This window comes from Oratosquilla oratoria, chromosome 41 (assembly GCF_046742065.1).
Source record: "Oratosquilla oratoria isolate Oo_2021 chromosome 41, ASM4674206v1, whole genome shotgun sequence".
Classification (NCBI taxonomy): domain Eukaryota; kingdom Metazoa; phylum Arthropoda; class Malacostraca; order Stomatopoda; family Squillidae; genus Oratosquilla; species Oratosquilla oratoria.
Window position 1 is genome coordinate 2341493 of NC_134817.1, and position 25714 is coordinate 2367206.

A 25714-nucleotide genomic window follows, 5' to 3' on the forward strand; every position below is an offset into this window, starting at 1 on the left:
GAGGTAGAAAGGTAGGTAGTGAGTTTCATTTATACTGGATTGGCTGTTTGGTAAACAGCTGAAGGGGAGGAATTGTATAACTTCATTCTCAGCATTATGTTTATAAACTAGTGCCTGGGACCCGATTTCATTGCATTATGATGTATTGCTAATGTAACCTAAGTCAGTGTGCAGTGAATTCAAGATTGCTTGAGTAAAAAATATTGCATGCGGACTTGTAATGGCAGATCTGTTTGGAGAAAGGGTGGAGAAAATTCACTTGGTTCATGATTGTAAGTTCATGCCCTTGGGGGATTTTTATATATATATATATATATATATATATATATATAAATATAAAGTTAAAGATCATTGGACTAAAGAAATCATGATGTCACTGCAGAACTGACCTAGGACCTAAATTGAGTGTTCTTGATGGGATTCCTTGAGTGTAACTGAGAAAAGCAAGTTGTAATAATTTGAAGAAAATCAAGAAAAATTGTCACAAGTTTAATTTAACTTCAATTGAAGACTAACTGAAGGAAAAGAACTTTAACAGTGGATGATTGGAGGCATAGGGCCTACTGACTAAAATTGTGAGTGACAATTATATGTTGCAAAGACAGTGGTGAAGGGAAAGTAGAAAGTGACAGATGGACTAAAAAGTTAAAACATGACAGAAAGCTGGGACTTAGGGGTGGCAACAGTGCCTATGGGGTTGATAATTGTGGCTCGGACCATTCTTGATGGGGTGTCACCAGAGAAGACTGTGATGACCCATATGAGATGTAGGGGTGTCCTGCGAGTGTAAGAGTGTGGTTAGATATTTTACTTCTGAATGCATTTCCATTTTAGTTGCAAGTATATGGGAGGATGGGATGTATGATTCTGCCATAGTGAATATGATTTGAAGTAGAGTAGAGAAGGTTTTTATAGTGGGAATGAGTTTGCTTAATAGGGATTGTGATCACTTTCACATAGGTAAGCATGAAGTCCTGCAACCTAGGTGAGGAAGAATCTGGTTTTGTTAGAGAGGATTACTGTCTTGAGCATAGTGATATGTGAAAGGTAGGGGGTTGAGGTTTCTTGATTGTGGGCGAGTGATGTTGGGTTGACTTGGTAGGAAACTGTGTCTGTCTAGGATGGTGTTGGTACCAAAAGATGATTTGATTGGTTTTAGTTTCTTTCCAGGAGCTGTAATGAGGGTGTTGTCAGACGGATCTATCAGGGGGTAAGGTTTCCACTACCACAAGGGGGCCTAAGAATTTTGGTACGAGTTTGTTTGGTCTGTTGTGGTGTTTAAGCATGACATCACTTGGAGTGAGAGTCAAGGATTGAGTGTTTATGTTGTCTCATCCACATCTCTCTCTTTTTTCTTTTTTTTTTTACTTCTTTGTGGATTAAGTGCATAGTGAGGTTTACGTGCTTTACATAATCTTCTATAGTATATAGGGGGGAAGCGGTTTCTCTAGTATGTCATAAAGCCTATGTAGGGGTTGTCCGAAGATTATGAAGTGAGGGGATTTCTTTGTTGCTGAGTTGGTAGAGCCATTAATGCTGGCCTGTAGTTGTGGAAGCCAGTCCTCCCTTGTGTTACAAAAATACTCCTGTAGAGGACGGAAGACTTTGAGGATTTTTCTGTTTGTTCTCTCTACAAGTCTGCTTCCTTGTGGGCGATATGCTGTACCATATATCTTGTTGATGTGGTACAGTTTGGCTATGTTTTGGAGGACCTCATTTTGAAACTCTGTGCCATTGTCTGAGAGTATCTGACAAGCTATGTTGTATCTACAGAAGATATTGTCTACTAAGAATTGTGCCACTGTTTCTGCTGATTTATCTGGTAGGGGTAACTGGATAGTGTACTTTGAGAAGTAGTCTACTGCGACCAAGACAGTGGGAACCTTGACGGCTTGGAGGGGATGGGTACCTTGCCAATCTGGAGTGGTATGGGTTCAGCTCCATGAAGTTGGCTACAGGTAGTGCAATGTTCTATGTGATGAATGATATCGTGCACATCTTAGGCCAGAAATATACATGTCTGGTGTTTGCCAAACATTTGTCTCTACCAGGATGTCCTGCAATGGGGCTATCATGGACCATTGAAAGAACTCTAGGAATCAGGGAGTTCAGGATCACTTTGGAATATAGCAGTAGTGCCTCTCCTAAAGAATTACATCTTTCAGGTGTAATTCCTGAAGGGGAATAGGGGTTTTTCATTGAGGCACAACTCCTGTTTCTAGGTGGAGAATTACCTGTGACCAACTTGGGTAATTCCTTTCAAAGTTCCTGAGAGGGGGGGGGGGGGGCAAATACAATGGTTGGTACTGTTGCAATCAGAGGACCTGGCCTGACTGTAACCAACTCCCTGAAGCAGGTCTTGCCTGCTAATCATAATAACAATTAGCTCATCCCCTGTGCCCATTACTCCTAAGAGATATTTTGTCTTTCAATAATACACTACTGGTACTTCAAGTCTTATTCCCTTTTTCCAACATTTTTTTTTACCAGATCAATGTGCTGCACCTTCACTGCCTCTGATTGTACATGTCCCAAACTGAAACTGCCCATCATTCCCCCTGATACTATCCTCACCACCTTTTTCCAAGCCATGTAATGTAGTATGACATTAATATTATTCCCATGACACAAAAATTATGGCAAGGAAATTCATAAAATTTGGTTTAGTAATGCATCACAATATTTTTTCAGTAACTGAAGGTAGTATCTTCAAACTCATTTTCATCACCTTTGCATATTAAGTGAAGTATTTATTCCACTAATGACACTCCTTATGTTTTGATTCAAACTCTGCTTTCAATGTATACCCAAGAATGCATTTGACAGGAAGGTCTCATAATATCAATTTCCTTCCTAACTACTAGAACACAACTGCAAAGTTCATGACTAAACCATTGTACCATGGAAAATTAAGTTGAGACTAAGAAAAAAATTACAACATCATGGCACACAACATACAAACAAATTATTTCAAATCCTTCAAGTTAAGATGGCTTTCCTTGTTAGAATTGAGCAATACCATCATAAAATATTTGGATATATCTTAGGTAGATTTGGGTAGACTTGCTATTCAAACTGATGGAAATATACATGAAAACAACATATATTTGAAATACAATACATACAATTCATCTACACATGGACTGCAGTTTATTAAATCACAGTCTTTGGAAGAGCAATTACATCTGCCCTTTATGATCCTCATTCAAACAATGGAGAAATACAATCTAAGCAACAGTTATTCATCTTCTTCCAGTAGAGGTTCTTCTTCTAAGTTTCTTGCAATTACTTCTGATCCTGTCGATCTGTCAAGAAATAAGTTATTATCAGTGACCACTCACAATACTGCATGGTAGTTTGTACACAGATGATATAAAAGGCTGTGAGTGTGGCTGTAGAAGATGCTAGGAGAAGGAATGAGATGGGACATTAATCAATCAATCTGTCGCCCCAGGTCTCTTAAAGGAGATCTGTAGCTTGATCCATAAGTCACTCAAAGAGAATTTGTGTCGTTTTCTGGACAGGGTGGGTGTAGGGCAGTGAAGTATGAAATGCAGTATGGATGCATCTGGTGCAATATGAGACTGCTGTTATGCCAATTCTGTGATGGTATAGTTTTAATACAGGGTAATGACCTGAACATAGATGTGCCAGTGTAGTTTTTACTAGTCATGGAAGTGATTTCTCAGTTGGGTCAACATCTAGGGGAGTCTGGTAAAGTACAGAATTTGGAGGTCCACCAAGTAGTACTTATTTTGATATTCGAACGTGCACAAGTTTTTGTACAAGTTGAAGAGGTGCTGGGAGCTAGTTTTTATAGATGTTGCCTTTGTTTTCCCATTCAGTGGGCTATTTGTACAATATAGTTTCTGGGACTGATCCAGACCAGGTACTAGCCCCTCAAGGCTACATCATCTTGTGGAAGTTGGGATGGTGTGTTCCCTTGCAATAGGTGGCTTAGGTTCCATGGTGGGAAAGAGGCTACAGAAAAAAATAGAGATGGCCACCCTCACATAAAGGAAAAATAAATTAAAAGCAAAGAAAAACTAGCAGACCAAACAAAAAGACTATTGTACCAAAACATTAGCTTAAAAAAAAAAAAAAAAAAAAAAAAAAAAAAAAAAAAAAAAAAAAAAAAAAAAAAAAAAAAAAAAAAAAAAAAAAAAAAAAAAAAAAAAAAAAAAAAAAAAAAAAAAAAAAAGCAAGAGAGAGAGAGAGAGAGAGAGAACAAATACAAATGTGAAGAACAGCTTTTTGGAGGAGAAAAAACATTGCCCAACTCCCTAATTCAATTTGAATTCAAGAAGGCCAACCAGCACACTTCACACAAGCATCTAATAACAGATGTTGTTGGGATTAAAACAAGAAAGTACAACTGGAAAGAATATTACTTGTGGCAACTGACATAAACAAGCCCCTTTTACCCCATCCATCCATCTCATCCTAGGTCGCCCCCTCATATTCACTATCTTTCTTCTCACAACATACTGCCTATCTCTTCCCTTTTACTCTCTTCTGTACCACATCCACGCACATTGAAAGACCTAAACCTTAGGGTACTGGTTGGAAAACTCCTAGACCCTTTTATGCCTTTACTTTTTTTTAGGAAATATCCCCTTTGGGGCTACAGGTAGCAGGATCCCTAGTCCTATTCCAGTCCTGTTTTCTGTCGCCTTGTACGACTCAAGTGGGAAGACTTGCTGGCAACATTCTTTTCCCCCACCACAGGGCTAGGCGAAAAAAGGAAATTAATATTCAGAGAAATGGTACAGGACAGTAACAAGGGGTGAGGGGGACAGCATAATGGAGGGACAGTTGCAGTATAATAAAAGTGTCATCATTTCTCTATGAAAAGAGATTTCCTCTATCATAGACAGAATGATGTGTGCCTCTGGTCCATAGGGGCAGCCCATATAGACCCTAAAGTATCAGCTCCATGCTACTTAGCCACAATAACATGCAGCCCATGTGGTCTTTCTTAATTTGTTCCAATAACTTCTCAAAGCCCTCCCATCCTTAATCAAGATATCTCTTCTCTTAATGCAATCTATTCCTTTTAGTGACCTGAAAACTGAAATCATATCCCTTCTTTCTCTTTGAGCTTTCAAAGTTGGGAGACCAGTGCTTTTAGTCTTTCCTCATGGTTTATCTGCCAGGCTGGGGACCACTTTGGTTGTTGCACTCTGTCCTCTGATCTGCTGTATGTTAAGTTAGACTGGGTGATGTGTATTCATATCACCTGCCAGTATATGGTCTATTAATGAACTGAGTGGTTGGAATTGGGGAGATGAAGCCTTGTGTGGTTGTAGTAGTTTATTTACCTAGTTGTATTTTATGGGACAAGAGCTATGTTCGTAGTGACCTGTTTTCATATCTTTCCACATACAGTTTATTCTTAAAATCGTGTATAGTTCTGGCATTCACTTTCTCCATTCAGTATGTTCCAGACATCAATCACTCTGTGTGGGAAGCTATTTTTTTCAGGTCTCTTCTGTAACTGTCTTTCTTTAGTTTCTTTTCGTGTCCTCTTGTTTCTCTTCTGTCCCACTTTAACAAGTCGTCTCTATCGAGAATTTCCATCCCTTTCATAATTCTGAAAATGGTCAACAAATCATCTTTTTTTTCTTCTCTGTTCCAGTGTTGACAGATGTAATTTCTCCAATCTTTGTTCGTATGTCAGATTTGACAGTGTGGGTACCATTTTTGTCGCTGCTCTTTGGATTCTTTCTAATTTTCTTGTGTTCTTCTTTGTGCTAGGTGCCCACAGTGTTGCAGCATATTCTAGTTTAGGTCTTATCAGTGTCACAACTATTTTTTTTACCAGCTCCTCATCTATGTAGTCGAAGGCCATTTTCATTGATCTCAATAAGTTATAAGTCTGAATAATTTATTGACATGTATATCAGGTGTCAAGTCACTTGAGATGGTTACTCCTAGGTCCCTTTCTGAATAGACTTTTTGACTTCTTTGTTTCCAATTTTATACTGTCCTGATACTCTATTTTTACTTTTTCCAAATTCCATTATGCTACATTTTTAAATGTTGAAGTTCATCTCACATCTCCGACTCCATTCCCATATTTTATCTAGGTCATCTTGCAGTGATCTGCAATCTTCTTCTGTTCTTACTCTCTTGTTGGGATATATTTGCTTGTGATAGTGTAAGCTGTTTTTTCTATTTGTGCTTGGATTGTGATGACTTCAGTTACATTGTCTATAATTCTATTAAACACCAAATACATACATATACCAAAGGCTGTTTTTCCCCCTTACATGGGAGGTAGCCAAAAGACAAAGGTACAGAAACCACTCCCACTCATTCCATCCCCTACATACTCCACTCACCTCTACCTTCTTCAAATAGCCAATGATTTTCACCCAAATGATAACAAATCATCTGTGTTAGCAGAAGTCCCTTTAAATTTCATTCTACTTCCTCCTGCACTATTTCTGCCCTATTCTCATTCTTATCCTTCATCTTATTTACAAACATCTTCTGCAGCATCTTTACTGATCCAAATGTTTAAATTTGTCTTTGCCTACTAACATCCAAGAATTGTTGTTTACCTTGTCTGCTGTGGGTTGGAACTTCAAATTGTAATTAATTATATCATCCCTATTCTCTTAATCAAAATTAAATGCATATCCAATCTGAAAGGTCACATCCAAGCTATATATCTATTCAAGAAATAATAATAAATTCTAGTACCTACCACTACTATTGCTTACAATATATTTTACATTCTAACCCACCTGCCAAGAGAAACTGCTTCTACAATAGTGTCTGGTAACTTCGTGTTGAGTGTTTCTGGGAATGCCAATGAACACATTCCTCCTAGTATTGACATGGTTCCAAACACAAGAAGTGGTAGTTGTACATAAATGTCACTCTGAAAACAAGAAGTTGGATTATTATTATTACTATTATTATTATAAAAAAAAATTTATATGTATATATATATATATATGTACACACATATATCCTCTTGACAATTCTCAGGACTACATCAGAGCCAGAATGCTGCTTAAAAAATTTCTAAGGTGTATTATGATTTATGAAAGATTAAATGCACTTTCAGTGCTTTCAATGGATAATTTTTTTCCTGAACAGTCATCCAGAGATCAAGGATATTTTTTTTTTTTTTTTTTTTTTTTTTGCAAACTAAAAAAGGAATGGATTTAGTTTGTCAAAGAATGACTTATGTTTGAACTGTAAGAATGATACTATGCATAAATTTTCTTTTTATATTTATGTTTCATTTTACAAAATATTAAAACAATGGCTAACTTTAGCTATGAGCCACCATTAAAATCTCACCATCCCATTCCGATGCAGTGGAGCGAGATTTATTTATTTTATTTCATTTTTCTTTTAATTACTATAGGATAAACAGAGGATCACATTCCGTCATGAATGATATGGAAATAACAGTTTATAATAGCTAAGGAGGCAGTATAGACAGCATTAAATGATAAGTCAGACATTAATGGGAATGAGAAAGTGTATTGGGTTGTGTGGAGAATAAATCCCGACAGAGGCATTTTTTAGAGTAAATAAACTATTATTTCAAATTAACATAGACGTGTTGTTATGGCCTTAGTTAATTTAGTGAAATAATAGCTGTAGGATTAAGATTGAAATACAGCAATTAAGCATATCAGGCTGTATGAAATTTGTATTCTAGAAACTTGGTATATGAAAGTATGCATAACAAATTATACAGTCTTACTTTTTCCATTTAGATAGAGTGGCCTATTATTTTTGTTTATATATATGAAAACATTATATAAACCATTATGTAAAGGACTCGACACCCCTAGATACACCAAGCTGGTTGTCTAACCCCTCTCAGGAATGTCGAGTTACCAACATATCATTTTCATTATCAATCTTTTTATTTACCACTTGGTGACTTCTCTGTCTTGAGTATTGGTTCTAGTGCATTACCATCTATAGTTCCCATGTATGGGGATTATATATATTATGTATCGTGCAACATTTTCACTTCAGTTAAGGTGAAGTTATACCTCACACAGACCCTTGGCAATGAGAGGTCAAAGGTCACTAGGTGTTCGGGGCCAAGAGGCCCCTGCCGCCCCTATAACGTAGTTGAGTACAAGATAAGTCCAAGACAAGAGATGTAACTGATCAAAAGTGTTAGTGATTCGTGACTGGGGAGTGACATGAATTTACCCCAATCACAGACCTCATATATATCACACATCACCGTCATTAACCAGTACAAAGATGAAGAAGATCTGCAAGTGGCCCCAAGGCCACGGTAAGTCACAAATTGAGTTATATGAAATATCCAAACCAACCTGAATGATTGAAATGATTACATATTCACAAAGATACATGATGCTTTGTGATGCCACTGTACTTTTCAGGGTTCGATGAGTCCCTGCCGATCACAGGTATGTTGTTTTGTTGTTGCTGAATGTTGTATACAAGTTCACACAGAGTACCCCAGTATTAACTCGGTGGGACGGTCACCTATATTAACTTACACCGTCAACATTTCATATGAAAAGAGATGGGAAATCTACCGGAAGTCATAATATTCTCTACAGGTTGACAGGTACGAGTTTGGTGTGGTTAGGCCAATGAAAATTAAGTTTTGATCACAATATGTGGTGAAAGATATAATTAATGAAACATGGAGATTAGCAAACTTGGTTGAGGACCTCTGACAGGAGCCAACCAGAGCAATTAGAGTCCTCTATTGCTCTCGTATACTGCAAGTTAAAAAAAATGGTTACATACCAGAGCCTTAGAAAAGGGTGCCAACATTCCTCCAATCCTTGCACACATGGAACATGATCCAAGGATTGTATTGCGCACTTTAGTTGGGAAAAGTTCTGAGGTATATAGATATATTATTGCAAATGCTGAAGTTATTCCACATTTCCCAAACATGACTGCAACAACAACCATGGATCCACCCTCTGAAATTGAAGATAATTAATTTTTTTCATGGATTGTTTTGATAAAATTGTAAAAGAAAATAAATAAACAGAAAAAAATAAACAATTGCACACAAAAATGATCAGGTATATCAATTAATCAATCTACTGCCCTAGATCCCTCTTGCAGGAGACCCACAACTCTCTTTAGGATGTTTGTATGCTAAAAAAGGAAATTTTTGTTGTGTGGCATCATCATTTACTACTTTTGATTAGACAAAAAAAAAAAAGTGATGTCCCTAAAAGGTAAAATGGCATAAGACTAGCTTTCTATTTATAATTTACATTTGATGCTTTTGTTATATAAAATTTTAGGATGTATTATAAGTCTGTCAACATAAAGTAACAAAGAGATGTGAAGGCAAGATATGTAAAGTAACAATTCACTGTGTATTGCTCAAGTGTTGCTGCTGACACATTTTTTTTTTCTTTATCTTCTCCCTTTATAGTTTGGGTTATTGAGTAACTAGGGACTGTGTTGAATGTTGGGAAGTGGCTCATCCCTGGTGAAACAAAACCCCAACATGAATCACCGTTTAACCCCTTCACTCCGAGCCAAAATCTCGCGGGCAGCATTAGCTGCCAGACATGTGATGTTGCATCATAATACTCGCATTATAGAAAATAAAGTTACTGCTGTATTGCTCGTTCTCTTTCACCCGTGAATTTTGATAACCATAGAAAATATGATGAAGCCAGTTTACAGAGTATGGGGGTCACGCAGGTACAACTACAATATATATAATCAAGATGCTGACATCGGCATCCTCGCGTACCCACTTGCTCCTCATGACGTCTACATTGGCGTCATCTTATCGAAGGGGTTAAGTAATGTCCCAGTGGTGCCCCGATAAAGGCCAATAACAAATTTGGAAAAAAGTAATGTAAATGTGAAAAAATCACTTACAAAACACTGCACTTCACTTATGATATCTAATTTATCAGTATCTGTGCATTTTTCATCTATATTGCTAATAGCTTCTTCATACATAGGGTGAAAATTTTTGTTTTATCTTTGCAGCTCAATATCTCATTGACAGTATTTTTGTCACATTTCTCTACATAAATTATTTTTTGTTTAAACAATATCTATCCTTTTTTTCTAAATCATATTATTATGTCTCTAAGGGTAAAACTATAGCTTTTACCAATACAATTACACAAACTTTTTTTTTAACCAATTTTGAGTATTCACAAACCCAGTATGGTGTAACTTTTAGACAGAGTACGGTATTTTTCGGACCATAAGGCGCTTTGTACCATAAGGCGCACCCGTAATTTGCTATTCCTCGTCCTTACAAAAGGCGCACCTGGTCTCGTCATCGGATAATCATGCATATGTGAGTGCATTCAGGACTGAACATTTTCGTTGTTGAATGAGAAAAATTGGTTGGGATTTAGCAAAATTACAAAAATAAATATATTTTTTTATTTTGGTCAGTGAAATCAGACCACCTCCATGGACGGTCTGCCCTGCCAATACCCCTAAAAAACAACATAAACACGTTACGGGAATTGTGGGGAATAAAACCAACATTAGCAGTTTTATTCCCGGAATTCTCTATTCACAAGATTACAAATTAAGGTAAATTTTTAGTTTCGACCATGGGCACAATATAGCAATAGAAAATTAATTATTAATTTTGTAAATTATAATGCATCAATGTAATATGCAATTTTGTGAGCGGAAATAAAAAATAAAAAAGGTGCTTAAACAGGTGCCCTGCCAATACCCCTAAAAAACAACATAAACACGTTACGGGAATTGTGGGGAATAAAACCAACATTAGCAGTTTTATTCCCGGAATTCTCTATTCACTTAAAAGATTACAAAAAAGATTACAAATTAAGGTAAATTTTTAGTTTCGACCATGGGCGCAATATAGCAATAGAAAATTAATTATTAATTTTGTAAATTATAATGCATCAATGTAATATGCAATTTTGTGAGCGGAAATAAAAAATAAAAAAAGGTGCTTAAACAGATTTCGTAAGTGACGAAGTCGAGTCGGACGAATGGTACGCTATGTTTGTTATGATAGATACCGACGTCGAAGAAATGAAAGGATGATAAATTCATCTAACCTAACCTGTGTTTAATAAATCATTACCTGCAAATTAAATGTCATCCGGATCGTCCTCATTGTCGTCGTCGTGAGAGACGTTGGCAGGCTTTTCAACCACTCTCTCAGCTTGCGGGGTATACAAAGTTCTTGCAGCTTGAAGGAATGCATGTATCTCCGCTCCATAACATTCCTTCAAGAAAATATACCTGGCGAGGTACTGTCGGAACTACCGAGACGACAAGATGGCGTCCCGATCCTATGCTACCGACTTCGTTCATTAGCATATTTGCTTGTAGCAAGGTATTTTTTATTTTCATTTCCGCCCACAAAATTGCATATTACATTGATACATTTTAATTTACAAAATTAATAATTAATTTTCTATTGCTATATTGCGCCCATGGTCGAAACTAAAAAAATAACCAAATGACTACAGTCTGAGTGGAGCAAGACTAGACCAATGCAAAATGGCTGTCTGTGTTGTGGATGCTATCATGTCATAGCCATGATAGTGTGAATGAATGCGGTGGCATGGACTCGAAAACTGTCGAAGTTTTCGCAATTTTCTTGTCAAGATACATACATCTTGGTTATAACTTTTGCTAGGACTATGCACTGTCGCCGTCGGCAGGCTAGCTACGAAACGTGTCAAAATAGTACATAACTGTCTGAGGCATTTTTTTGCACTGAAGCCACACACATAAGGCGCACCTCACGATAAGGCGCACCACCCGATTTTGGCCGATTTTAAGGATTTTGCCCGCGCCTTATGGTCCGAAAAATACGGTAATAAGTTAACAAGATAATCTTTATCAAAGCTTCTAGTTTCTTGAAAATAATCAACAGATCAGTTTCCATTCATTACTAAGATATAAGAAAAATAAAAGACAAAATTTAATTTAACTTTTCAATAGATTTCCATAAAATTTGGCACTATCTACCAATTAAAAAAAAAAAAAAAAAAAAAAAATCAGTGATTGAGTTTACACCAAATGGTGTATACTATGAATCTTTGTTCTGCAAATACTAACCTGCAAGTAAACTCGCTCCTATACAGAATGCTCCTGCTGACATTAGTGAAAGTGATAGTGATCCTTTCCTTCCCAACATGCTCATTCCAATCCAAGCAATTGTGTAACCTGAAAAATAATAAACATAACTTTCTAGTGTAATATTTCAGTTGCAAGGAGGAAATGGGAAATCTTTTTTTTTTTTTTGACAATTACAACTGGGGAGTGAACAAACATATGCCAAAGACTATTGGGAGGAAGGTGGCCAGGGATGTAGCTTGGGGAAAATGATGAAAGTGGAGAAGTAATAAAACAAAAGACACTTACAAACAACTGAGGAATGACTATACAAGAATTTGCAGGGAAGAAGAAAGCAATTTTATAAGAGGTGTAGTAGATAAATGCAAAGATGAACCAAAACGGTTTTACAGGTTTATAAATAGTAAATTGAGACATTGGGAACATTCCCTTCTTTCCCAATGTCCGTTTTAGCCCATCCATCCATCTCATCCTTGGTCACCCCCTTATGATTACTCCCTCTACCTCTGCCTTCCACACCTCTTTTATCAATCTTTTTTCACTCATTCTTTCCATGTGCCCAAACCATCCCAATACTCTTTCATCAACCCTATCTCCCAACTCCCTTTCCATCCCTGCTCCCCTCCTCACCTCCTTGTTTCTCACTCTTTCCACCCTAGTAATCCCTATCATACTTCTCAGGCACCTCATCTCAAACACATTTAAACTCTTTCTTCTCTTATATTCCATGTTTCTGCTCCATACAGTGCTGATGGCACAATCACTCCTTCATACAATCTCCTCTTAGCATCCATTTACAAATGTCTATTTCTCATTACACTTTTTAATCCTCCAAGGCATTTACTTGCTTCTCTCAACCTACATTCTACCTCCACTCCTCCCTTTCCCGTCACATTTGCACCCATGTATCTAAAGCTATCTACTTCCTACAGTCTCTCTACCTTAATACTCACATCCAATTTGCTGCCATCCTCTCCCCTTGTACATCCCATCACCTTATTTTTACCCACATTTATTTTCAACTTCCTTCGCACACCTTCCCAAACTGTTACTAACTTCCTTAATCCCTCCTCTGATCCTGCTACAATTGCAGTGTCATCAACAAACAACAACTGGTTTATCTCACATTTTTCTCCATTTTCTTTCACCATCTTTAATCTCTGGCCCATTACCCTTGTTTACCTCTTGCACCACCACATCCATGTATAAATTGAACAGCCAAGGCAACATAACACATCCCTGAAAAGTCCCACCTTTACCTCAAACCACTATCTTTATTTCTAATTCTAACACAGGCTCTAATTCTCTTATAAAAACTCTTGACTGCACTTAACAGCTTTCCTCTTATCCCATATATCTACAATACCTCCCACAGTGCCTTTCTGTTTATCCTATCATAAGGCTCTTCCATCCATAAGGTCCAAAACATATCCTTACATTTTCCTAAAGTTTTCTCACATATTTGCCTTATCACAAAAATCTTATCCACACAAACCCTGCCTGTCCTAAACCCACACTGTTCCTCACCAATTTCTCCCTCCATTCCTCTCCTAATCCTCTCAATCAAAACCCTCCCATTAGCCTTCCCAACTACACTCAACAAACTGATCCCTCTGAAACTACTACACTCACACTTGTCCTCTTTTTCTTTGTAAAATGGAACTATACAGGCACTCCTCCAGTCCTCTGGCACTCTGCCCTCTTTTAAACAAACATTAAATAACCTCACCAGCCAGTCCACCACCAGTGTACCTCCCTTTTTTAGACATTCTGCATGACACCCATTCTATCCCAGGTGCCTTTCCTGCTCTTACCATTTTAATAATGGCTTTCACCTAATCTTTTCTTACTACTCCTCCATTTTCCTCATTCATCAGTCATTTTCTTAGCAATTCCCACTGCAACTACCTTTCCCTCCCTATTCTCCTTCGCATTTAGCAACTCCCTAAAATATTCTGCCCATCTTCCTCTAATTGCTGACTCTTCCATTATCATCTCTCCATCTGCACCTTTTACCTTTTCTTCTCTAGTTAATTCACTCCCCTTTCTCTCTTAATTTCCTTCCAAAACATCTTTTCATTACTTTCAAAATTTTCAGTCATAATCTTACTCTGAGAGAGGTACCTGAGAGAGGTACAACAGATGCAATTTTCTCCTTGAAAATGCTGATGGAGAAGAGATGGGAATGGGATCAACCAGTGTGTATAGCATTTGTTGACTTAGGAAAAGCCTTTTGACAGGCTACCAAGGAAGATGATTTGGGACACATTGGTAGACCCTATATATGGTGTAGATAAATTACTTGTTAGAGCAATCAAAAGTCTATATAGTAAATGTACCAGCGCTGTAAGAACACAAACTCACGAGGATAACTGGTTTGATGTAAATTCTGGAGTAAGACAAGGTGGGGTTATATCTCCATTGCTTTTTGTACTTTTTATGGACAGATGTATGAAAAATTTAAGACCTGGAGGAGGAGTTATCACATTGGCATATGCAGATGATATTGCACTGGTTGCAAACAACCCCACTGAATTTCAAAATGCATTAACTGCTTGGAACAGTGGATTGAAAAGAGTGAAAATGAAAATAAACACAAATAAAACAGAAGTAATGATGGTCGCAAGGCAAAAATAAGAGATAAAAATATGGCTGGAAGGCAAAAAACTGAAATTAGTTGAAGAATTTAAATACCTAGGAGTAAAGATAGATGAAAGGTGTCAAATGGAAAAAGAAATATTAAATAGAATACACTGCCATACAAATAACTTAAGAACGCTATATTCACTGATGCAAGAAAAATTTATACCCAGGCAGGTTAAGATAACAATTTACAAAACTATTTTAAGACCAGTTCTAACATATGGGTCAGAAACATGGACATTGACAGAAAGGCTGAAAAGTAAGACACAAGCAGCAGAGATGAGAGTAATGCAAATAATAAATGGTGTAACAAGGTGTGACAAAATAAGAAATGAAGAAATAAGAAGAGAGCTGGAAATAGAGCCAATATTAGAATATGTAGAGAAAAGCCAATTAAGATGGTTTGGCCACGTCATGAGGATGAATGAGCAACAGTACCCATTCAAATACTACCAGTTGCAGCCACAAGTAAAGTGTCCAACAGGAAGACCCAGGAAGAGATGGAGAGACGGTATCAGACAAGGAATAGAGTCAAGAGGAAGAACTATGGAGGAGGTGGAGAGAGTACAGCTGTATGCTGATAGGGCCTTGTGGAGGGACTTCGTGAGGCATCATCGCTGACAGGGCAACGCTCTACCTGGTCTATGGTGAGAAGGGTGAAAATCTTACCCTATTTCACATCTGCTCTCCTCTTTGCCTTCTTTATCTTATGCTTTACTTCTCTTTTCTTTGTACCTCTCATATGATTCTCTTGTCCTATTTTGTAACTAATCTATGAATGCTTGTTTCTTCTCTTCTACAACTTTCTTTGCTTCATCATCCCACCACTCACTACCCTTCTTTGTATTTCCTCCCGTCCTCCTTAGACTCCCTCTTTGAAATATCTCCACTCCTAGTTCTGTTTTTGTTTTGTTATCTTTTGTCTGTCTGATTTTCATTTATTATTAGTTATATGTCAATTTATTATTATTTACTATTTACCTGTTTGTTTATTATTTAACTATACCTATGCATTTATTTATGTATTTTATTTGTTATTTACATTATTATAGTTTTTATTTATTATTTTATTATTAATATGATTTTTTTTTTTCGCATCCGACCTAGATATGGATCAAAAGGTCTCCTGTCGGTATGCTCCGCCTTTGTAATCCTTTACTCTACATGAATTTGAGGCTAGGTATTATAAAGAAAATTAGAGAATAAAAGATGGGATCCAATGAGCATTGATCCTTTCCTGTAAATACAATTCAGTATATACAAATATACAAACGCATGCACTGTAGAGTTTTAAACTTGAGGGTGGTTGGATGACACAAAGAGGGTCACAAAAAGGAGTAAAGCACAATACTTCACTGAGCTATGATGGCTACCTTTGTTCTATCACATAAGATACAAAGCTACATTTATAATATTTTTCTTTCTCTCATTCTCTTTCAACCTGAATATGGATAACCATAGAAAACATGATCAAGCCTGTTCATGGTCAACTTTTTCTTTCTCTATGTAAAAAAGAGAATTAGTTCACAAAATGAGGGTAGGGCATGGACAAGCCTGTTCACCTTGATCACTGTTTCCTTTGCATTCTCTTCTACCTGCTGCTGTACTATTTCTGTGAAATGGCCAAAGTAATGACCACACACTTTACAACTGTTTTTACAATTGTAGGATGGTAGTCACCAGGAAAGGTCCCCGAAAATGGAAGAAATAATGGTGACACAAAGAAATAAGGGACCAAATAAAGAAATTCGATGTCAGAAAGTCACATGGGCCAAACGGAATAGCGAACTGGATATTAAAAGAATGCATAGACAAACTCACAGACAAAATACCCAAGATAATTGATTTCTCACTCAAAGAAGGAAAAGTAACACAAGACTGGAAGAATGCTAATATTGTACCAATATATAAGGGAGGAAATAAAGAAAATCCAACAAATTATAGACCAGTATCCCTTACAAGCACAATTGCAAAAATATGCAAAAGAGTTATTAAAAAAAAATGGACTAAATACCTGGAAAAGAACAAAATATTAAACCCCAACCAATTTGGATTTAGAAGTGAAAGATCATGTATTACAAACTTAATATGCTTTTACTCAAGATTGCTAGACATAATACAAGAAAGAGATGGCTGGGCAGATTGTGCCTTCCTGGACCTACAAAAGGCTTTTGACAAAGTACCACACAAAAAACTACTAAGAAAAATTGAACTAATAGGTGGAATACAAGGAAAATTATTGGAATGGATGGAAGACTTCTTGAAAGGAAGAAAAATGAGAGTGATACTTAGAGAAAAGAATTCAAAATGGGTAGACATGATAAGTGGAGTACCCCAAGGCTTTGTATTGGCTCCGATGTTTGCTATTTAAATATATATGTATTTTCCCCCATCTTCTCCTTTTATGGATGGGGGACAGAGAGGGGGGGGGGTCGCCGATTTAATGAAGCGGCCTTGCTGTGGATGTGCTGTGCCTTGCACTACTGCCTCTGACCCAGGGCAGTGGACAAGGTGCAGGGATGACCCGTCATCCAGGAGGGTGGAGGGGTGGAGGGGCAGAGGGGAGTAATTCATATGTCATTAACTTACCAGGCATTTCAACCAGAGCATTTATCATAAAATCTAGATAGGGTTTGTTAGGGTTGTCTTCCGTGCCAAGGTCAGTAGAAATAGTGCTGATACCATAATACACAAGGGTGGTCTGTATCCTGTAAAAATAAGTAAATAAATATCAGTTCCTCTAAAGAAGTATCACTTCTCTTTATCACACTAGTGCTTAATCAATAATAGCTAAATAAATTACACAAAAACTTTTTTTTATTTATTGCAATCTGAAATCTGAAAAAAGAAGAGAAGTAAAGCATAAGATAAAGGCGGCAAAGAGAAGAGCAGATGTGAAATGGGGTAAGAGTATGACAGAAAAATTTGAAAGTAATAAAAAATGTTTTGGAAAGAAATTAAGGGAGGAAGAGGTGGTGAATCAAGTCGAGAAGAAAAGGTAAAAGGTGCAGATGGAGAGATGATAATGGAAGAGATGGCGGTAAGAGGAAGATGGGCAGAGTTGCTAAATGTGAAGGAGGATAGGGAGGGAAAGGTAGTTGCAGTGGGAAGTGCTGAGAAAATGACTGATGAGTGAGGAAAATGGAGGAGAAATAAGGAAAGATGAAGTGAAGGCAGTTGTTAAGATAATGAAAGCAGGTAAGGCACCTGGGCTGGATGGATATCATGCATAACATCTGAAAAAAGGAGGTACAATGATGGTGGACTAACTGGTGAGGTTATTTAATGTTTGTTTAAGAGAGGGTTGAGTGCTGGAGGACTGGAGTGCCTGCATAGTTCCATTTTACAGGGGAAAAGGGGAAAAGTGTGAGTGTAATAGTTTCAGAGGGATCAGTTTGTTATGTGTAGTTGGGAAGCTTATAGGAGGGTCTTGATTGAGTGGATTAGGAGAGGAATGGAGGGAGTAATTGGTGAGGAACAGTGTGGGTTTAGGACAAGTAGGGGTTGTGTAGATCAGATTTTTGTGGTAAGACAGATATGCGAGAAAGCTTTAGGAAAAGGTAAGGATGTTTTTAGGGCTTTTATGGATCTGGAAAAGCCTTATGACAGGGTAGACAGGAAGGTACTGTGGGAGGTATTGTAGATATATGGGATAGGAGGAAAGCTGTTAAGAGCAGTCAAGAGTTTTTACGAGAGTAGTAGAGCTTGTGTTAGGATTAGAAATGGAGAGAGTGAGTAGTTTGAGGTAAAGGTGGGACTTTGTCAGGGATGTGTTATGTCACCCTGGCTGTTCAATTTATACATGGATGGGGTGGTGCGAGAGGTAAATGCAAGGGTGGTGGGTCAGGGATTGGAGATGGTTAAAGAAAATGGAGAAAAGTGGGAGATAAGCCAGTTGTTGTTTGCTGACGACACTACGCTAGTGGCAGGATCAGAGGATGGATTGAGGAAGTTAGTGACAGAGTTTGGGAAGGTGTGCAAAAGAAGGAAGTTGAAGATAAATGTGAGTAAAAGTAAGGTGATGAGATGTACAAGGGGAGAAAGTGGCAGCAGACTGGAAGTGAGTATTAAGGGAGAGACTGGAGGAAGTGGATAGTTTTAGATACTTGGGTGGAAATGTGGCGGGAAAGGGTGGAGTGGAGGTGGAGATAGAATGTAGATTGAGAGAAACGAGTAAATGCTTCATGGGATTAAAAAGTGTAATGAGAAATAGACATTTGGGAATGGATGCTAAGAGGAAATTGTATGAAGGAGTGATTGTGCCAACAGCACTGTACAAGGCAGAAATATGGAACATAAGAGAGGAAGAGAGGAGTTTGAATGTGTTTGAGATGAGGTACCTGAGAAGTATGATAGGGGTTACTAGGCTGGACAGAGTGAGAAATGAGGAGGTTAAGAGGAGAACGGGGGTGGAAAGAGTTGGGAGATAGGGTTGATGAAAGAGTATTAGGATGGTTTGGACACATAAAAAGAATGAGTGAAGAAAGATTAGTAAAAGAGGTGTGGAAGGCAGAGGTGGATGGAGTGAACATGAGGGGGTGACCTAGGATGAAATGGATGGATGGGGTAAAAGGACCATTAGGAAAGAGGGAAATGTCTGTTGAGGAAGGACAGGAGAGAACAGAAGATAGAGGTGAATGGAGAATAGTTGTGGAAGGATGATGCTGTGATGCATGAGGGGGTGAGGGAGTATGTGTGAAAAATATATTGACACAGCCCAAAGGGATTTCTCCCCATCTTCTCCTTTTCTGCATGAGGGGATAGAGAGGGGGGTCACCGATTTAATGAAGTGGGCCTTGCTGTGTCTTGCAACACTGCTTCTGACCCAGGGCAGTGGGCAAGGTGCAGTGATGATTCATCATCCAGGAGGTGCCAAGTTAAGAGGGAGGGAAGAGGGTGGAAGGGAGTGGAGTGTGTTCGAGATGGAATGAGTGGGAGTGGTTTTTATGCCTTTGTTTTATGGCTACCTAAATTGTAAGGGGGAAAAAGGCTTTGGTATATGTATGTATGCAATCTGAAATTACCAATCCTATCCCCAATATACCAACTGCTTTGGTCATTCTTGTAAAATCTACCCATCTACTCTGCAGTGATATCATGAATTATGTTAATTCTTAACCTCTTCCACACAAGTCAAATACTCGTGTGTACATTAGGTTGCCTGATGAATGATGGATCACAATACACACATTAAAAATATAAACTTACAGCCGTTATATTTGTTCTCTTTCACCCACAGAACATGTGATCATGCCTGTTCACAGAATATGGGAGTCACTCTGTTACAACTAAAATATAAATATAATCAAGATGCTGATGCTGGCATCCTCGTAAACAGGTTTACCTCGCTAGTTGATGGTTTGATATCCAATATTTCGTTTATATGATCTTTATAAATTGATACCACTTGTTTTTCGAAGTAGGCACTTGATTATACAATCACCAAACCATAAACAAATGCACTGCAATCGCAGCACCACCCACACTCCATAGGCTACCCATCAAAACTTGTTCTCTCTCTTTATTCAGTTGCGTTTACTCCCTCAGCCCCAGAGGCAACAGAAAAGCACACATCTCAAACTTTACACCAGAAATCCAAGGCCTCATCAGACAACACAACACACACATAATACCCTCACACCTATCCCTCAGAACATAACAGGCCAAATACAAGCACTATACACCAAGATCTACAACAAAATACGTGATTAAAAAATACGAAATTGGCAAACATTCATGAACACATTTAACCACAAAACACCAAAAAAATGGTACAAAATACTCAACTGCATTATATTATCCAACTGTAACACATGCTCTCACACAGCAATAACCACAACAGTCAACTTACCCTCAAAGGGACAACAAGCCACATATCTCACCAACTGGACAGCAGAATACAAATGCGCCTCTTTATCAACAACACCTTCATATCACACACACAAACACAAACTAGTCCCTAACTTGGCAGATAAACCATATGAGGAAAGACTAAAAGTATTGGGTCTGCTAACTTTGAAAGACCGAAGAAAAAGAAGTGACATGATTACAGTATTCAGGCTGCTAATGGGGACAGATTGCATTGATGGAAGAGATCTCCTGATTAAAGATGGGAGGGCTTTAGGAGGTCATGGGAGTAAAGAAAGACCACATGTCAAAAAGATGTGAAATACAGTTTTCCACATAGATGTATAAATATGTGGAATAGCTTAGGAGGTGATATAGCTCAAGCCCAAACAATACACAAATTCAAACCTAAATATGATAATTGGAAATCAAAGATATAGATTAAGTTGGAACCATACATGAATTTGAGTCTAAATATGTTAGAAAATTAGAGAATAGGAGACGGAATCCAACAAAAGTTACTCCTTCCCTATATAATACATTTAGGTAAATTAGGTACATACACCCAAGATTCTTGAGGTAACATATAATACATCCATGCCATTCATACAGCATATCACAAAGACAAATGCACACCTAGACTCAACACATTTAAATCACAACAGGTAAAACAAAAGAACTACCACTACAATATACAAACAATAAGTATGCTCACTGATGAATTATACTAACCCCACATGGGCCCCTAACCTTGATGAGATACACAACAACACTCTACAGACTATAAAGAACAAAGCCCTAAAGACAATTACAGGCTGCACAAACACAACACCGACAGGCCATCTACACCATGAAACACAAGTCCTCAAAGTCAAGGAGCACCTTGACATGAGAAGCACACAAACACTTGCTGCAGCCTTTACAAACACAGCCTACATACTACACTACATGGCAGAACATCCACACACACCAAGAAACATCAAAATAACACCCAACTACTTATAACACGAACAAATACTCTCTTCTCTTTCTCCACAACCACCAGACACCCACCTCCAGAAGCATATCCATAATCATATCTGTGAAGCAGTTGCACTTGCTAGCAAAGCATACCCATCAGCATCGATGTCTGTGCCTCCAAAAGGTCCCCTGGGAGCAAACACCTAGCAGTCATGCCCCAGCTGCATTGGGTTGGACAAACAGGCCCTTGAGATCTGACCCACTGCTCCAGGTCAGACAACAGTTTCCTGGAACAGTTGCAGCCCCCAGCTGTGCTGAGTATCTCCTAAGGGGCAGTTCATTTGAGGGTCATAACCCAATCCCAGTGAATATAAAGGGTCACTAGGAGTTCACCATAGACAGATGGCCTTGGGAACCAAGGGAGGAATCTCCTGCCATCTTCCCCACTAAGACAGATGGCTTCAGGAACTGAGGAAGCTATCTCCAGCCACCTTTCGCACAGAGACTTCACCGCTGGGGGCAGCCACCATCTCCTTCTCCACCTCATCCCGCTCCTCCTGCGGCCAGAAGCAAGTTTATTTATCTGATTCATAGGTGCCCAACTATAAACTAACAACACTTTCCAGACTTTGCCTTCAGCCAGGCCCATGTCCCCTATGTTCCTGACAATAACACTCACTGCTCCATCAACAAACTGAAAGACAAAACATTGATGCATGCCAGACCCCCCTAATTTCCATTCCTCTGAATCCTCTCTCCTGAGAGGACAGAGTCCACCTGGGCAGACTGCAGTATGGCCACCCTCTAGCCCTTCAAAGTTACTAGGAGAGGGTAAATTATTGCATTGCAAATAACTGTCCAGGATATAACATTTCACCCCATACTACAGAACACATTATGGAAGACTGCATTGTACAAAGTCATGCATGCCAACAACACAATATATACTTTACAATATTTGCGAGAAAATCCCATTCCAACTATGGCATTCCTCATGGAGATGGGACCATAACTGTTCATTCCGGTGGAGCTTTATTAATGAATCCTTTCAGACACTGTTTTGTGGAAGTGGCCTAGAAACAATATTGGTTGGGGGAGGTAGGTATTTCTGATTTGATTCTTGCTATTATCAGTCTTTCCATTAGTCTGGATATTCTAGATAATAGTGAGATTGGTCTCTATGATGCAGGGTTTTAGGGGGGGTTGTTGGGTTTCAAGATTGGGATTGTACGAGTTCTTTTCTAGATTTCAAGATTTCTCTTTTCCATTTGTGAATTCTCAGCACCTCTCTACCTCCCACCCTTTTCCTCCTCCTCCTCCTCCACTTTCTTCATTTTCAATTTCCCTTCTAACAAAACAATTATCTGAAACCCACACTCTTTCCAATAAAAACATGAAAATCCAGAACTCTTCCTATCCTTTCTTAGGATACCAGAAGCAAGAACCACATGAATATGCTTTTGTTCAGCTCACCCTCTAGCATTAAGAAAGCATCAACACAGAATTGGCCTGGCTACGAAAATAAACTGCGCCAGATGCAACCATCACACAGAGGACACAACATCTCACCTTACACTGTCCCACCATAGCTATACCTAGAACTATGGGCCAGTCTGGTGGTTGCTGCAGGTCATATGGGAGCCACAGGCCTCCTACAAAAGACTTTGGATAATATACTGATTACCTATCAAACTACATATTAAGGGCTTTTACCTCTTCATCAATCAACTAGTTGTTGCCACTACCACCACCCATTCCACTCCCATCTGTCACCATTTATTTCCTTTTTATCTTTGCTTCTATCACCCATTGGTTTCCCTTTCATCTTAGCTTACTGTGGACGAAGGACCATCCCTATCCCCAACCCACTGCCCTGATCAGAAGCAATGCAGCAAGATACACCACATCCACACCAGAGCCCAGTAGCCTAAGCTGGTTTAGCCCCATTTTTTTATTTACATGGAGACCCTCCCTCCTCATCTCCTCATGAATGAATACAGAAAATGAGGAGGAATCCCTTCAGGTGGGATAAAATTCATTGTCCATTCACAACCATACTCAACTCATACCAATCTATTGCCCTCTCTTTCCCCAGTTCAAACATTCCACTTTTACCCAAGGCCCCATTCTCTGCACACCTCACCTCCCTACCTCCCACTCTTTTCCTCCAACCCCATTTTTCTTCGCTCTAAATATCCCTTTTATCAAAAAATTATCTGACATTCACTCACTCTCTACCGTAGAAACATGAAGGTCCAGAACTCTTCCTAATCTTCCTTTGTACACTATGAAGCCCATTAATGTCCTACCAACAACCCTTCCATCCACCACCCCTTCCCATATATATCTACACTTGGCTCTCTTCTGGAAACATGAAGGTCCAGAACTCTTCCTTATATTCCTTTGTACACTATGAAGCCCATAATGTCCTATCAACAACCCTTCCATCCACCACCCTTTCCCATATATATCTATGCTTCGCTCTCTTCTGTGTTTGTTATCATCGACTCCCTTTGCAAACACTTCTCCAACATCATCTCTCTTCTTAGATTCTTACCTGGTATCCCAAAGTTCCCTACTATTCCATCTATTGTCTTGTCTAATCTAGCATTAAGAGCCCCCAATACCTCAACATTCATATTCCTTCAAAAACTCTCTAAACATTCATTCAAATATATATATATATATATATATATATATATATATATATATATATATATATATATATATATATATATAGATATATATATATATTGTTGTCATCCCCTTGTCGTCTGAGGAAGGGGGGACCCCCATTTCCTTCTCTTCAGGATGTTCCTCCGTGTCGATGTTTACACACGCATATATATATTATATATACAGACATGACAGAATTGAATAGACACAAAGAAAAATTCTTTTCTATTCTTATTGAATGCTCAATGTTATTCAAATTTACCTAGATCGTGCCAACAGCACTGTATGGGGCAGAAACATGGAACATAAGAGAGGAAGAGAGAAGGAGTTTGAATGTGTTTGAGATGAGGTGTCTGAGAAGTATGATGGGGGTTACTAGGCTGGATAGAGTGAGAAATGAGGTGAGGAGGAGAACGGGTGGTAAGGGAGTTGGGAGATAGAGTGGATGAAAGAGTATTAGGATGGTTTGGACACAGAAAGAATGAGTGAAGAAAGACTAGTAAAAGAGGTATGGAAGGCAGATGTGGAGGGAGTGAAGTTGAGGGGGTGTCCTAGGATGAGATGGATGGATGGGGTGAAGGGGGCTTTGGGGAAGAGGGGAATGTCTGTTGATGAAGGATGGGAAAGGACAGAAGACAGAGGTGAATGGAGAATGGTTGTATATGGATGATGTTGTGATGCATGAGGTGGAATGGGTGGGGGGATGGGGGATGAGGTAGTAAGTGTGAGCAAAATTTGACGCAGCCTGAAGTGATTTCTCCCTGTCTTTTCCTTTTAAGAACATAAGAACATAAGAATAAAGGAGACTGCAAGAGACCATAAGGCCTACACTAGGCAGCTCCGTATCCATCACCACTTGTCATCCCCATCCATAAAGTTGTCTAGTTGTTTTAAAAAACGATTAGACAACTTTATGGATGGGGACAACAAGTGGTGATGGATACGGAGCTGCCTAGTATAGGCCTTATGGTCTCTTGCAGTCTCCTTTATTCTTATGTTCTTAAAAGGAAAAGACAGGGAGAAATCCCTTCAGGCTGCATCAAATTTTGCTCACACATACTACCTCATCCCCCATTCCACCTCATGCATCACAACATCATCCATATACAACCATTCTCCATTCACCTCTGTCTTCTGTCCTTTCCCATCCTTCGTCAACAGACATTCCCCTCTTCTGCATGGGGGGACAGAGACGGGGGGGTTGCCGATTTAATGAAGCGGCCTTGCTGTGGATGTGCTGTGTCTTGCAACACTGCCTCTGACCCAGGGCAGTGGACAAGGTGCAGGGATGACCCATCATCCAGGAGGTGCCAAGATAAGAGGGAGGGTGGAGTGGAGTGGAGTGTATTTAGGGATGGAATGGGTGGGAATGTTTTTTTATGCCTTTTTCTTTTTGGCTACCTCACTTGTAAGGGGGAAAAAGCCTTGGTATATGTATGTATGTACCTAGATTTATGTTTCACATTACATACATAATTAATCAAGCATACCATGAACCAAAGGAGCA

The 25714-nt window shown here is 38.7% G+C and overlaps 1 protein-coding gene across 2 annotated transcripts in view; it reads right to left on the reverse strand.

Moving 5' to 3' along the window:
- Nucleotides 1-332: 332 nt before the first annotated feature.
- The window catches only part of LOC143020895 (organic cation transporter protein-like), a 72774-nt gene continuing 47392 nt past the window's right edge, over nt 333-25714 (reverse strand). For both annotated transcript variants that reach the window (XM_076177780.1, XM_076177781.1), the window contains exons 9-13: nt 17314-17432; nt 12064-12171; nt 8767-8948; nt 6753-6889; nt 333-3305 (exon numbers count right to left, since the gene is read on the reverse strand). In XM_076177780.1, the coding sequence (XP_076033895.1) occupies nt 3239-3305; nt 6753-6889; nt 8767-8948; nt 12064-12171; nt 17314-17432 (613 nt within the window). In that variant the 3' untranslated portion in view covers nt 333-3238. The remainder of the gene's footprint in view (nt 3306-6752; nt 6890-8766; nt 8949-12063; nt 12172-17313; nt 17433-25714) is intronic.